Source organism: Silurus meridionalis, chromosome 3 (genome assembly GCF_014805685.1).
Source record: "Silurus meridionalis isolate SWU-2019-XX chromosome 3, ASM1480568v1, whole genome shotgun sequence".
In the NCBI taxonomy this organism is placed as follows: Eukaryota; Metazoa; Chordata; class Actinopteri; order Siluriformes; family Siluridae; genus Silurus; species Silurus meridionalis.
Genome location: NC_060886.1, coordinates 7,343,938 through 7,359,662, shown reverse-complemented (window position 1 = coordinate 7,359,662; position 15,725 = coordinate 7,343,938). Strand labels below are relative to the sequence as shown.

The following is a 15,725-nucleotide window of genomic DNA, read 5'->3' as shown; positions in this document are numbered from 1 at the left end:
AACAAATTTCATAAACATTTTAAAAAACACATTGTTGTATTTAAGTGCGTCAAAAATTCATGGATTTTCGGAACTCGCAGCGGTCTTAGAACGTAACCCTGCGATGTAAATATACACACACAGGTGCATCTCAATAAATTATATCATTAAAAAGTTGATTTATTTTGGTAATTTAATACTAAAAGTAAATATTTTTTATTACATAGATTCATCACACACAGACTGATATGTTTTAAGTGTTTGTGTTTTACCCTCCATATGCAGGGTGTCAATGATGGTCTTCTGGACAACTGTCAAAAGTCAGCAATCATCCCCTATGATTGTGGAGCCTGATCCAGACTGAGACACAATTTACAGGCTCAGAAAACCTTTGCAGGTGTTTGGATTTAATTAGCTGATTAAAGTGTGACACCACGAACCTCCAATATTGAACTTTTTCACAATATTCTCATTTTCTGAGATACTGAAATAACATTAGCTGTAAGCCATAATCATCACAATTAAAAGAAATAAACATTTGGAAAAAAAATCAGTCTGTGTGTGATGAATCTATATAATGTACTGGTTTTTTTTTTTAATATTGAATTACTAAAATAAATCTACTTTTTAATGATATTCTAATTTACTGAGTGTGTGTGTGTGTGTATATATACATATATATATATATATATATATATATATATATATATATACATACACTCAATGTAGCAATATCATATCACATATATTTTATATATTTTTCCTTTTTTGTTTAACCTCTTCATGAAGCTGCTTTGAGACACATTTGATTAGAAAAGGCATTAGAGAAAATCATCGAACTTCGAATCAAGTCTAACATTCTGACGATGGCGAAAAGATTTTTTTAACGAGCAGTTCTTCCCCCCGAGTTCAGAGACACTGTGAGAGGAATTATTTATCTTTTCAGGGTTTAAACCAGACACTTTCTTTCATCTAGCTATAACACACGTTTTACACACACACACACACACACACACACCCATCATTCACAGCTCTGGTAATGAACACACTGAGGCTTCATGGCCTGGAGCAGTCTCTGAAATCTCTCCACAGCATGCTTCAACTACTGCACAGAGCAATAACAACCTCACATATTACCGCAAGAGCACCAAGTCTACGCGTTTTATTGATCAATATTCCTGCTCAGATCAGAAACTCAGAAATGGAACTTATTCCAGGGCTTGAAGCTTCTGTATATGGTTTTATTTTTGCTGTCTGCACATCATGACAGCTAGGAGTGAAATAGATAGATCTAAAAAATCTGGAGAAATCTCTCAAGATGTTTTGAGCTTGGTGATCGGCATCAAGCCGGTGCTGGTCAGAGACGGGAGTAATAAATATATATATACACACAGTGGTGTCAAAAAATGTTTGCCCCCTGTCCTGATCTCTTATTTATTTGCATGTTTGTGACACTTTAATGTTTCAGATCATCAAACTAATTTAAATATTAGTAAAAGATAACACAAGTAAACACAACATGCAGTTTATAAATGAAGGTTTTTATTATTAAGGGAAAACAAAATCCAAAACTACATGGCCCTGTGTGAAAAAGTGTTGATGATTAGTTAGTTTTGTGTTAATAATTAGTTTTAATACTTACCAATTTTTTTCATTACAGTTCCATTAAAATGATACGAAATTCCTATTGAATATACACTGTTCCCTTTTTTTAGGACATATTTCTTTTTTTTTGCTTTTTCATCGAAAAAACTGACATGTGTACTGTGAAGCATCAGCATTTAGTCCTAAGAGCTCATCTCTTCCGCCAGCATCTTGGCATCAATAACAATAAAGCTGAGAGACAGGGTTTGAAGAACCAGAGGCACTGAGAGTCCTCAATAAATAATCACCATGACAGAAAGAAAATAAGACAATAGTGGGAAGTGGCTTCGGAAGCATTGTGAGTTATTTGTATACCTACAATCGGGGAAATCGTGTGATCAGGGATGAAAAGCTGTGGATGAATAATTCAAAAAGCAAGTCATAAAAAACCCTTTTTATACCACAGATATGACTGATAAAATAGGAGAGTCGTAGCTGCCTGTTTAAGGTTCAGTTTAGTGACTAAAATCTTGTGAATTACTACTAAACCTAAACCTAATCTTGAATGATTTCATTTCGATTCACTTGCTAGCCATGCTAGATGAATTTGTGCCTTGATAACAGCAAAATAATATATGAATAGAAATATTGGGACACCTGACTTTTCCAGCTATATGTGGTTCTTGCCAAAACTGTTAACAGAGAGTTGGAGGCATGAAATTACATAGGATTTCTTTGGAAGTGCTATCATTTAATTTTCCTCTTCACTTGAACTAGGAGACGCAAACCTGTTCCAGCATGACAATGCACAAAGCCAGCTTCATAAAGATATGGTTTGCGTTGGTTGGTGAGGAAAATCTTGACTGACCTTCTACAGAGCTCTGACTTCTGACTTTTCTAACATCCATGTGGTTGAATGAACGAGTGTAATTATTATTAAATGAAGACTGAATGTGGAATTTGATGTTAAAAAGCACATTTTAAACTTTCGAAGGAGGAGGTTTATGGATGTGGTGAGGAAAGACATGCAGGTAGTTGGTTTGAAAGAGACAGATGTAGAGGACAGGGGGGTATGGAGACGGATGATCCCCTGTGGCCACCCCTAATGGGAGGAGCCGAAGGAAGAAGAAGAAGTCCATAAACTTTTGTCTAAAAAGCAGGTATTGCAGTAACGTCCTGTACATTTTTCAAAACGAGTTCAATTTCAAGCCAGAATGTACAGTATGATTTAAATCAGTCTTCTGTTTTCAAAGAAAGCATGAGTACGCTCGAGTGAGGAAAATAAACTGTTAAATCACTGTCAATAATTGGTTGTTTTGTGGAATTTCTTGCAATGGTAAGTCTTATGTTATAATGTCCGTGTTTGCCTTCTTTCTTTTACTGCACTTATTTCAGCATGCACACCGACCTTAGATGCGTGACTCATGAAGAATCCCATGCCACAATACAAAATCCCCATGAGGTTTTGCGGCTTTTAGTATGAATTTCTTAGCGTTAAGGTGATCTACAAATGTACATTCGCCTCAGCAAGATTGAGCATTCATAGTGCATCACCAAAGCGCTGGCCATAAATATGTATTTTTCTGTCCAAATGCATGTGTTCATTACTATTTCCCAACTATAATAGCTTTTGAATTCATTCACCTTTTGTTGAAGGAGGTATAAAAAACCTTTACAAATAAATCAGACTCATCGTTATTGCTTGGGCTTGTGTCCATAGTACTAACTATCAAGTAACCAAACAATATCTCTTATAAAACAAAAGGAAGATTCACTAAATATGTCCTGCTCTGACTTCCTGTTTTATTGTAAATAAGGTTGTATAACGCTGTGGGTTTCATGGAACATCAATGGGACGTGACTACTCAGCAATATGCTCATTAAGTAGAGTTGTGACATTCAGAAAACACATTTTTTTATAAACTATTAATAAACGATTATAATCTTGAATGAATGTTATTAATTCCTGTATTCACCAGAGATGGAAAGTTGCTGAATCAGGCTTTTTTTCTTTTTAATTCGTAGCTTCTTGCATTGGCTCTAAATGTAACCTCTTACGGGAAAACACTCCGATTTCCAAATACATACAACAACCTTTAATGAATATACATCGACCCTTCTTCTTTGTTCTCATTAAAAATGAGTGAACACGGTTCCCTGAAAGCTTAGCACACAGGCGTAAATTACAGAACAAACCCCAGAGCCCTGTCATTGTAAACGCTCCCGTTAATCACGCCTGTGCCGAGGTCAGGTATTATCCCCACTTTAAACAACATCCAGAATTCCGACACAAAGTGAAGCCGTAACACCAACCCAGTGGCATCCCATAATAATGCTGCAGGGTTCCAAGGATACCAGTGCAGATGCTAATAAGCAGTAGTTCAGGTGGATATTGCAGTGTGCTGCTGAGAGAGAAAATACTTATTACATGCAGGGAAGTGGGAAATGCCACTGAGGAACGCTAATGAACACCTCTGGGTATAGGTTCCACCTAGCTGACATTGGGGAATGGCTTTGTCTGGCTGTGATATTTTCTTTTCTAAATTGCAAAACAAGTACTTTCAACAGAGTCTGATTTATTTTAAGTTTGTAATCTAGCGTACCAGTGTAGATTCATCTATTGATAGAGACTCAAAGCACTTTTGTACGTCGCTCTGGACGAGTGCGTCTGCTAAATGTCGCGAATGTAAATGAAATAAATACAACAACATTAAATTGATGTACTTACATGAAAAAGGTCAGAAGAAACAGAAAAAAATAAGTTTGGGGAATACGTTTCCTAGTAATCGCTGCACCACCTCACATGACCTCTGAACCACAATCACGGACAATTATATAGCTATAATTTTTTATGTTTATGCTAAAGCTTATCTCGCACCACAATCAGCGTTTTTTCGCTTCTCCACCATGCTCACGGTTCATTCCTCAGGCTTCTGGTTATTTCTTTGTATTCCAGTGTCTTGACATGTTTTTATATAATTTTTGCTTGCGTTTTTACGTTTGAGTTGTGAATAAATATCCGCATTTGTATAAGAAATTCACTTTATCACATGACAGAACAAAACAAGTGTACAGAAAGTGTGATATTGCTGTAGATATTATTGTAGACTGGGGATGGTTCAACATCAACAGCCTAAAGGTCCATGAAGTTACTGAGCAACTCAAAAACTATGAGGATGAATTTGAACAGAAATCAACAATCTACGACATTGGCTCAGGATCACAGTTTGCATGAACAGTTCTGCATTTAAGAACCAATCACTGATCAGAACACCTCAGCAACAATGTACCTGGAATGAAAAGACATTCAGTGCCATCTGGATGAGGATAGGTTCTGTTTTGAGTCTGGTTGCTCTCAAGGTTTACGCTTTATACCACCTCAGAGAGTTTTTCCTTGGCACAGTCACCACTGGTTTACTTATTAGGGATACACGTGCAATTATTACTTACTTTACTACACTCCGACTTTCTTTTATACAATTTTCTAATCTCTTTATCAGTGTAAAGCTGCTTTGAGAAAATGTCCATTGTTAAAAGCGCAATACAAATGAAAATGAATTGAACATTGAAAACTAAATGTTACCCGCTGACACCTACATGGAAAAAAAAAACGCCACAGAATCAGCTGGCCAATCAGAAGAGCGAGACGCAAGAAATGACGTGTCTATAAACAGAAAGAGGACACCAGCTGTTCCCAGATGGTTCAAAAAGCATAATAGAGAAACAAATGTACACCAAAAGTCCGCTAAAAACTTAAAAAGATACAATAAAGATGTAATAATGGCGATGGGGAACCTTCTTGCTCCCAGAATGTTCAACAGAGCACTAGTTGGTACAAAAGCACAAGAATACACTTACAACCCCCTAACACTCACCTGAAAAGCATAGATACTGAGAAACAAGTTTAAAGCTAATTAAACAAAAAATACAGTAATTTTAAGAATGCAAGAACATCTGGCTGGAGGTACTTAATGTGTAAGGGATTCTATACAGACACTTTATAAATAGAAAAGCACAGCTTGTGACATTTACACTTATTCATAGGACAAACACGCTCATCCAAAGCCGCTTACCAGTGATGTGGAATCTGAATTGAGACAAAGCGATTAAAAGTCTTGACACCTACAAGAGACTTTTTTGGGGTACAAATTACCAGAACCAAATTTGTAATGTAGTTGAACAAAAGAACACACACACACACACACACACACACACAGCCAGAGAAAATTGTTAAGGTTCGGAGTAATGCTAGTCCCCACTTCTCCTCACAGGATTTTTCCTCATGCAACAAATAAAAGTGATAAAATCTGACACTGAACACCAACATCTAATCAGTTTTCACTACTTTTAATGACGCTCCATGTCAAGCAAACCTAGGAAGCAGAAACCGATAGCTAATATGCTAGCTTGTTTTGATTATATGATTATAATACACATAGCCAGTTTGCTATCTGACTCATCTACTGGTTTTACTTGTATTATATCAATAACGTATAATAAGTTACCTAAACTTAACATAGAGGATAAAAAACGCCCCTATTATCCAAACAAACTAGTTGTTATATGGTAGTTAATAATAACAAGGGTCTTTCTGTAGCTAGTTTGCTAGTTAACGCGACTGATTTTGCTAATAGTTATACCGTACACGGGGTAAAAGACAAATTTCAATGCTGGAGTAAGTAAAGTAAAAAAGAAATAAAGTGGGAATGTTACACTTATCACATCATTCTGCATTCATTAAAAAAATCTATGGAACTAGCTGCACTTTTGTGTTTTTTTATTATGAATAAGTTAGACTTGATCTCTAATGCAATTGTTTTCATTACCTAGAAATAGCCAGGGTACTGATTTAAGTAAACGCCATTGATTATTGAAAAAGTGGAAATGGGCTACTCGACATGTCCTTTCCCAGACCTCCTTGTCAGTGGAACTAAAAATAATGCACCGAAGGCAGTTTAAGAGCGGATATATGGCCGGTTGCAAGCACATGCCACAAATCCTGACACATGAGGGTTTATTAAAAACAGTATTTCTTTTTTACCTTAAATAAATGTTCATCAGTTGCAAGTTACATTCTAAATATTTTAATCCAATGTTATTTGTATGGCACTTTAAAAAACTGACATTGTCCCATAACAGCTTGACAGAAATACATAGATTACAAATAGAAATTTCAGTGTCAACCTTCTACTTGTGGTAGCTTTAAAACAGTGTCTGCACATTTTTTACTGCCATCGACTTATAACTATTTACTTGTAGGTTTACATATTTATCTGCACTTGTCAATTTGCACAATTGCTACATTTTGCACTTCTGGTAGATGCTAAACTGTATTTTGTTGCTATGTAACTGTACTATGCAATGACAATAAAGTTGTATTTATCTATCAATAAATTAGTTCCTGTAGAGCTTTTGAGAGCTTATGGTGTGCTAAGATGCTTGACATGTTATCTCGGGCAGCAATTTAAACAAATACAGAGAAGAGTTTATAAAGGATTTCCATCCCCTTCTCCATTTCACCCTATGACATTGTACTTTAGTTAGTTGGATGGTTGGTTGGTCGGTCGGTCGGATGGATGGATGGATGGATGGATGGATGGATGGATGGATGGATGGATGGATAAATAGATATTAATGGGAAGTGGTTGTTCAGTGGGAAGTGTTGAAGTTCAGTCGGAAATTTATAAGTTCAAATCCCAGCACCATCAAGCTGTGGGGCCCTGAGCAAGACCCTTAGCCCCCTTAACAGATAGATAGATAGATAGATAGATAGATAGATAGATAGATAGATAGATAGATAGATAGATAGATAGATAGATAGATAGATAGAGGGATGGATGGATGGATGGATGGATGGATGGATGGATAGATGGACAGACAGACAGACAGACAGACAGACAGACAGACAGACAGTATTTAAAAAAAAAAAAGAAACAGTGTTAGATACATATGTGTGTCCCTAACAGCAAGTTTCTTTTATGCATATTATTGTACTTAATTTCAAACATGCGGAGAAGCCGAAAGAAAATGTTTTTATTGTACTTAATTTGATCAAAACCAAGAAAAAAAAAACCTTTTTTCATAACACACAAATCATTCTGGAGCTGACTGTATTTGGAAGACAGGCAGAACTTCTCCTCACAGTCTCCTGCAAACTTCTCCATTTTAAATGGGTTACTACCAAATGAGTTGCTGTATTCGAGAAAAACAAAAGATCAGTACCGCTGCAAATGTCAGTACTGGGTGATGTATTCTGCTGCTATTTCTGTCTCAATGTGTCTCTCAATAGAATAGACAGTAACAGTAAGACATGCTAAAGCTGGAAGAAATTAGGTCTTCTTCTGCTCCAGTCCCGCAGCTAATCATACTCAATGTGGGTCGCAGCTAATCATACGCAATGAGGAAGTACACACAGCGATCTTTCTGTTTCTCACTGTTATACTCCTGTTATAAACTGTTATACACTGTTATACACTGTTATACAAACCAGCAACATGTAGAATAATGTCTTACACAATCTGACACCATCAACCAAAAATGATCTATGTTAAAGATTGTAATTATAACATGCTTGTTTTGTTACCGCTGCAGAATCCTTAAATCTGATTGGTCAACAATGTAGAATAATTCTCCTTATACTGCAGTTCAGGTCAGACAGTGTACATTAATTTCCTTCATACTACAGCATAGTTGAATGTTCGGATCTGATTGGTCAGATGTGTAAATTAATTCTCCTCATACTACAGTTTGTCTGAATTCTTGTATCTTATTGGTCAGATGTCGTAGATTATTCTTCTCATATACTACAGCATGGTTGAATGCTGAAATCTGATTTGTAAGTTAAATGTTTTTTAATTCTCCTTTTACAACATAGCTAAATGCTTGAATCTGATCGGACAGACGGTGTTAAATAATTCTCCTACTAATGCGTAGTTTAATGCTCGAATCTGATTCATCAGATGGTGTAGAATAATTCTCCTCATACTACAGAACAGTTGAATGCTCAATTCTGATTGGTCAGACGGTGTAATATATTTCCTCTCCATTTTACAGTATAGTTAAATGCTTGATTCTGATAGGTCAATATAGACAATTTTCACAAAAGCTTCTTGGAGCCTGGCATCAACTCATCCGAGACCTGGTACTGGGTCTTGACCTCATGGCTGAAGAGCTCTGCCACAAATAAATTGAATGTATGCCATTCTGTTCTTCAATAAATGACAATAATTGTTATTGAAAAAATGCTGCAGTATAAGACAAATAAAAAGAATTGGATTATAAGAAAATAATCAATCATCATTGTTTACTTTACGAAAATGTCAACAGGACACATTAAATGTAACTAATTAGTTTTCTTGTTAGTGTGAATGCATGGCTTCCCAATTCAATCTGAGAAGAATGTACTCAAAAAAAGGTGAATTTATAGAAAAACATGTCAGATTGGTAACTATGATGCCCCAATACCCAAATCTTTATTAGTGTGTTAGTATCAAACATTTAAAAGAATTGAACTATTACAAAAATCACCTTTACGGGTTTTAGCTTTAAACTAATGAATGCAGTAGACCTGATGAAGCTCCTCAGATGAATGGAGAAACCTCTATGAGTTTCCTGTACTCGCTCCTGACAGAACTGGATGATCGAATGCCTTCATAAACACTGTGCGAGCGTGGCCTCAGCGTGGCACATGACAACGGTATTTGTGGAATGCAGCTGTTCTTCATTACTTGACGGAAAGAAGTTTGTTATAGCCCACTTTACAACATCCTATTGCCGTGTTCCTTTCCAGGTTCCCAGTGGTGTAGTGTGTTAAACATACACTTAAAGCCTAGTCACGTTCCAGCACTGAGTGATGAAGAAATACATGATTATAATTATTATTATTATTATTAGACCGTCATATTACCCCGTCCTAATCACCTTGGTTACTGATCAGGGGTTTAAGCCCCAATATGGCCACATTGCCACTGTGGGCTCTTGAGCAAGGCCCTTAACCCTGCCTGCTTCAGGGGGCTGTATCATGGTTGACCCTGCACTCTGACCCCAGCTTCCTAACAAGCTGCAGAAGGTAGAAGCCCCTTTTTATCTCTTTCTTATCTCCTCCTTGATCAGGACATTCATCCAGCTCACACATCCTCCCATCATCATAAGTTGAATAATTCAGCGTGACAGGTATCTGAGAGGAAAAACAAACCACAGTGGATCGTTTATCCTATCCAAGTTACCGTTGACAAATTTGCAAACAATTTTCATAGCGTTTATGAGATAAACACAACACAACCTCACCCTCAAGAACAAACTGGTGTAGCAGATTGTGCATGGCCTGATCTTCATGTTCTCCACACAGCAGCCCCATAACTACAATATTGAGATACTTGTAGCTCAGTGGTTAATGATCTGGGTTACTGATTGGAAAGTCAAGGGGTTCAGGAGCCTGTATCGCCAAGCTGCCACTCTTGGCCCCTTGAGCAAGGCTGTACTATGGTTGACACTGTGCTCTAACCCCAGCTTTCTAACATTGCCTGAGATATGCAGAGAAGAAAAAAATCACTGTATTGTAATGTATTTTTGACAACGTTTATGTGAAAGCCTCTTGCGTTCTTTGTACTAAAACATCATGAGACATTTCTCTTTGACGTATTTCCTACAGAGGAAGCGGATGAAATCCCGTTACTGCGTAATGATAAACATTTCACGCCAGGAGTGAGATCTAATGTGTTTAAAGGTTTGGAGGTGGTGCAGTAGCTTAGTGGTTAAGGCAGTTGGACTTTGAATCTAAAGGTCATGAGTTCAAATTGCAGCTACACCAAGCTGCCACTCCTGGGCCCCTAGGCAATCCCCTTAGCCCCATAACTGCTCAGTTGTTTGAATGAGATAAACATAAGTCAATCTGCATGAGGGCATCTGTCAAATGCCATAAATGTAAATGTATCCACCACGTTGTCTGAGATCCTCCAACACTGCTCGACTGGTACCACCTTCCCCTTAGAACAAGAGGTAAGTACACTTCAAGGCGTTTCTCTGTTCTGGCACCGAGGTGGTGGAACGAATTTCACCTAGATGTCCGAACAGCGCGGCCCCTAGTTATCTTTAAGCGAAGGTTGAAGACCTACCTCTTCCTGAAACACTTAAATTGGCACTTTCCAAGTTTGCTTTGTAAAAATCAAGAGTTGTATTTATATTAAGTTTGTAATCTTGCGTACCAGTGTAGATTTATTCATTGCTAGAGACTCAAAGCACTTTTTGTACCTCGCTCTGGATAGGGGCATCTGCTAAATGCTGCAAATGTAAATCTATGCTTGTAGTGGAGACTCAAATACTAAAATTCAACCTGATATAGTCAAAAAAATCATCTGAAAAGGTCAGTGCAGTTTAATGGAAAATGAAGGACGTTTGTTTAAGAATTTAGTTATTTAAAGTGTAATTTAGTTCATCCAAGAACATGGCGCTAAGAAGAGAATAGCTCAGTTTGAGTTGTTGTTTTTTTGAGTTGAGCGCAGAATGTTGTTGACTAACCCTAAAAAACAACAACAAAAATCTGATTATCCTCAGAAGCTATCTCGGAGAATATAGCTAAATCAAAGAAGCAATATTAAAAAAAAGTAGGTCAAAATAATATAATGAAATGTTCTACACACTTCCAAAAGAAGAAAAACAGCCAGCCCATAAAGGTAGACGTAATCTAATAAAATGCACACTGGCCCACAGGCTGTACAAATCTCAGGAATAAAGCCGTCCAACACACCAGAAACTGCCCAACATTGCCAAATTTACTACACGGGGACAAATATTGGACACCTCACGCAAACTGTTACCACAAAGATTGAGGCAGAGAATACAGTTTGGCTGAATGCTTAAATCTGATTGGTCAGACGGTGATATTTAATTCTCCTTATACTACAGCATGGTTGAATGCTGAAATCTGATTGGTCAGATGGTGTTATTTAATATTCCTCCTCTTACAACATAGATAAATGCTTGATTCTGATTGATTAGATAATGCTGATTAAATCTCCTCACATTACAGTGTGGTTAAATGCTTGAATCTGATTGGACAGATGGTGTTAAATAATTCTCCTCCTACTAATGCGTAGTTTAATGCTCGAATCTGATTCATCAGATGGTGTAGAAAAATTCACCTCATACTACAGAACAGTTGAATGCTCAATCCTGATTGGTCAGACAGTGTAATTTATTTCTCTCCATTTTACTGTATAGATAAATGCTTGAATCTGATTGGTCAGACAACATAGATTAATTCTCCTCATACTACAGAACAGTTGAATGCTCAATTCTGATTGGTCAGGCGGTATAATTTATTTCTCTATTTTATAGTGTAGTTAAATGCTTGAATCTGATTGGTTAGACAACATAGATTAATTCTCCTCATACTACAGAACAGTTGAATGCTCAATTCTGATTGGTCAGACGGTGTAATTTATTTCTCTCCATTTTACAGTGTAGTTAAATGCTTGAATCTGATTGGTCAGACAACATAGACTTTTTCTTCTCATACTACAGAAGGGTTAAATGCTTGATTCTGATAGGTCAGATGATATTGATTAATTCTTTTCATACTATCACCTAATTGAAAGCTCGATTCTGATTGGTCGCATAACATCATGGGTAGTGTCTTCGGCTGTGGGAGCATTCGGGTTTCCCTTCATTCGGACTAGAGTTTCTGCCTGACAATGCGATTCCCCCATGCACAAAGCCAGCTTCATGAAGATATTCATTACATGGGATACATTGGAAGATCATCAGTGGCCTGCTCTAGAACTATTCAGCCACAATGAACACCTTAGGGATGAATTGAAACGCTGCCTGAACCCCAGGCCTCCTCCTCTTCCTCCTCCCCCCAGACCTGTTTCACTGCTGCTACACATTTTGTACAGTATTTCAATAAAATGCATCGATTGCACAGCGTCTATACTTAATATAGTATAGAACTTAATAATATAATACTTTGATCTTTACTTTGATCTTACTGTGAGCAACGTCAAACTGAAAATTTCCCTATGGGATCAAAAAAGTAGAGGTTATTATGCACAAACTTTTGGAATATAGTGGATGGGATGCCAGTCCATCAAAGAGCACCACACACACACACACACACACACACACACACACACACACACACATTTATATACAGATTCACACCTGTGGGCAATTTTGTATTAGATAATGAATCCACCTAAAGCATATTTGAGGATGTGGTGGGGAAGCCGAGAACCCAGAGGAAACCCACGCAGAACATTGAGAGTGTGTGAACATCTGCGTAAACAGTAACCCGAGCTCATGGTTAAACCTGAGACGGTGAGGGAGCAAAACTACCACCATGAAGAACCACCATGAGCAACCACCATGCACCACTACCATGCCACCCAAACAATCATGGAACAAAAACAAATCTGTCAACAACAAGAGAAACACCTGAGAACCATGATCCATAAAATTCACACCAATCTCCAAACATAGGAACCGGCTCGCTGCGATTGAACCTTCTTAACCTCAGGGACAGGAGGAAACTCTGCTGCTATGCTAAGCCGAAGATCTGGTCCGACCAGAGGCGGCAAAGCGAACATGCAAATCTCAATGTGGTTGCTCAAGTTGGTACATTTGCATAGCAGTGGGAACGCATTCAGAACGTAGCTATAGGAACCTTCTCAGGAGCTTGTCCACGCCATCGCACGCTAGATCTCAGGAGCTTCCCACCTCTTGTGGATCTTAGACAAGATTGAGCTTTTTGAAGCCCTTTTTTTTTGAAGATCAAGACGTGCAGAAATACGATTTGCAACGTAAACCATCCAGGTTCTCCAGCAGAACATCTAAACAGTAGGTTGGCATGCTTGAGCTAGAAATGTGTGTGTTTTTACAAAGAAAGAAAGAAAGAAAGAAAGAAAGAAAGAAAGAAAGAAAGAAAGAAAGAAAATGAGAGAGGTGGAAGCACATTCTCACCAGAAGGAAATGCATGGAGGGTTTTCTGCTACGAGTGAATCAGATAACTTACCTGCATTGGACAATCTGATCTTAAAGATCTCCATGTGCTTTTAAATCAAACACCCAGAGAGAGAATGAGAAGGAAGGAAGGAAGGAAGGAAGGAAGGAAGGAAGGAAGGAAGGAAGGAATGAGAGGGATGGAAGGAGATCATGACGTTCATGTCTATCATGTCAAACCAGAAAACGTGAAGTTTCATCACTATAGCAGCGTAATGGTTTATGGATGTGGGCTGATGGAAAAAATCTGCTGACCTTCAGCATCTGGCCTGACATGCAGCATGGGGTGAAATTAAGAAATGCATTGCGTGTGTGTGTGTGTGTGTGTGTGTGTGTGTGTGTGTGTGTGTGTGTGTGAAAAGAGAAAAAAGGTAATGAAGCAGCAACTTTACCTTCAGAGAGCTCGAGCTCAAGCTCGGCCAGCTTCTCGCGCACCTCCGCCGGCAGGCTCGGCTCCACCATCATCATCATCATCAAGCCGCTCGAGTTGCGCTCGGCCATGGCGGGGTCCAGTCCCGGTCCAGTCCCGGTCCGGTGCGTGTCCGGGATTTTTTATTTGTGGTACCTATTTAGTCCCGATCGGAGGTGCAAATCACGGAGAGCGCGTGCGGGCCGGGCGCGCGGCGTTTATCGCACACGGCAGGAATCGCATGCGTGGGTTTTACGCTCCACCCTGCACCGGAGCTCGGAGGCCCGTCCTCAGCGTCAGACCGCTCCGGGTTATTATTCCGAGGCTTCTCTCAGCACGCCGCCATTCGGAGGTACAGTTACAGCACCGGGGAAGCGGCAGCCACTGCAGCTCCGGGACGGACTGGGCGCAGCGCGGGCACGGCGCGCGCTCCGACGGCATCCGCGCGCGTTCCCGGCCCGCCGCCGCCGCCGGTCGGCCACCTGAGAGCAGCGTGTTGGCTCCCACTACCGACACTTTCCTGCACTGATCCACAACAACAACACTTTACACCTCCGTCTTCCACAACACACAATATCATGCATCAATCACTGATCTCTAATCTTCTCCATATAATACCTTCTGTCCGCCATTAACACCTCCTTCTGTCCTCCACTAACACCTCCTTCTGTCCTTCAGGACCTCCTCCTTTAACACCTCCTTCTGTCCTCCACTAACACCTCCTGCTGTCCTTCAGGACCTCCTCCTTCTGTCCTCCATTAACACCTTCTTCTGTCCTTCAGGACCTCCTCCTTCTGTCCTCTATTAACACCTCCTTCTGTCCTCCACTAACACCTCCTTCTGTCCTTCAGGACCTCCTCCTTTAACACCTCCGTCTGTCCTCCATTAACACATCCTTCTGTCCTTCAGTACCTCCTCCTTCTGTCCTCCATTAACACATTCTTCTGTCCTTCAGGACCTCCTCCTTCTGTCCTCTATTAACACCTCATTCTGTCTTCCACTAACACCTCCTTCTGTCCTTCAGTACCTCCTCCTTCTGTCTTCTATTAACACCTCCTTCTATACTTCAGTACCTCCTCCTTCTGTCCTCCATTAACAACTTCATGTGTCTGCCAGTACTTAATTCTGTCCTCCATTAACACCTTCTTCTGTCCTCTATTAACACCTCCTTCTGTCCTTCAAAACCTCCTCCTTCTGTCCTCTTTTAAAACCTCCTTCTCTCCTCCAGAACGTCCACTATTTCCTCCTCCTTCTGTCTTCCAGGAAGTCCTCCTTCTGTCAGTTCCTTCTCCTTCAGTTCCTCCTCCTTCTGTCCTCCAGCACTGCATTTTCTGTCCTTTATTAACACCTCCTTCTGTTTTCAAATACATTCTCATTCTGTCTTCTATTATCACCTCCTTTTGTCCGTACACACAGGTGAAAGAGAGAATTGATTATAGATAGATAGATTTGTGTTATTAATAACCCCCGTCCTCTACATCTGCCTTTTTTAACCCATCTACCTGCATGTCTTCTTTCACCACATACATAAACCTTTTCCTTGGTCTTCCTCTTTTCCTCCTTCCTGGTGGCTCCATCCTCAGCATTCTCCTACTGATATACCCCATGTCCCTCCTCTGCACATGTCCAAACCATCTCAATCTCACCTCCCTCACCTTGTCACCAAAACATCCTACATGCACTGTCCCTCTAATAAACTCATTTCTAATACTAAAATCTATAATAATATATAATAATAGTAGATTAGACCACATCC

The 15,725-nt window shown here is 39.2% G+C and overlaps 1 protein-coding gene across 1 annotated transcript in view; it reads right to left on the bottom strand.

Moving 5' to 3' along the window:
- Positions 1 to 15,411, bottom strand: part of dip2a (disco-interacting protein 2 homolog A) — a 142,764-nt gene extending 127,353 nt beyond the window's left edge. The window contains 1 exon segment of the mRNA XM_046841650.1: positions 13,953 to 15,411. Coding sequence (XP_046697606.1) covers positions 13,953 to 14,061 — 109 coding nt within the window. The 5' untranslated portion in view covers positions 14,062 to 15,411.
- Between the last annotated feature and the right edge of the window lie 314 nt (positions 15,412 to 15,725).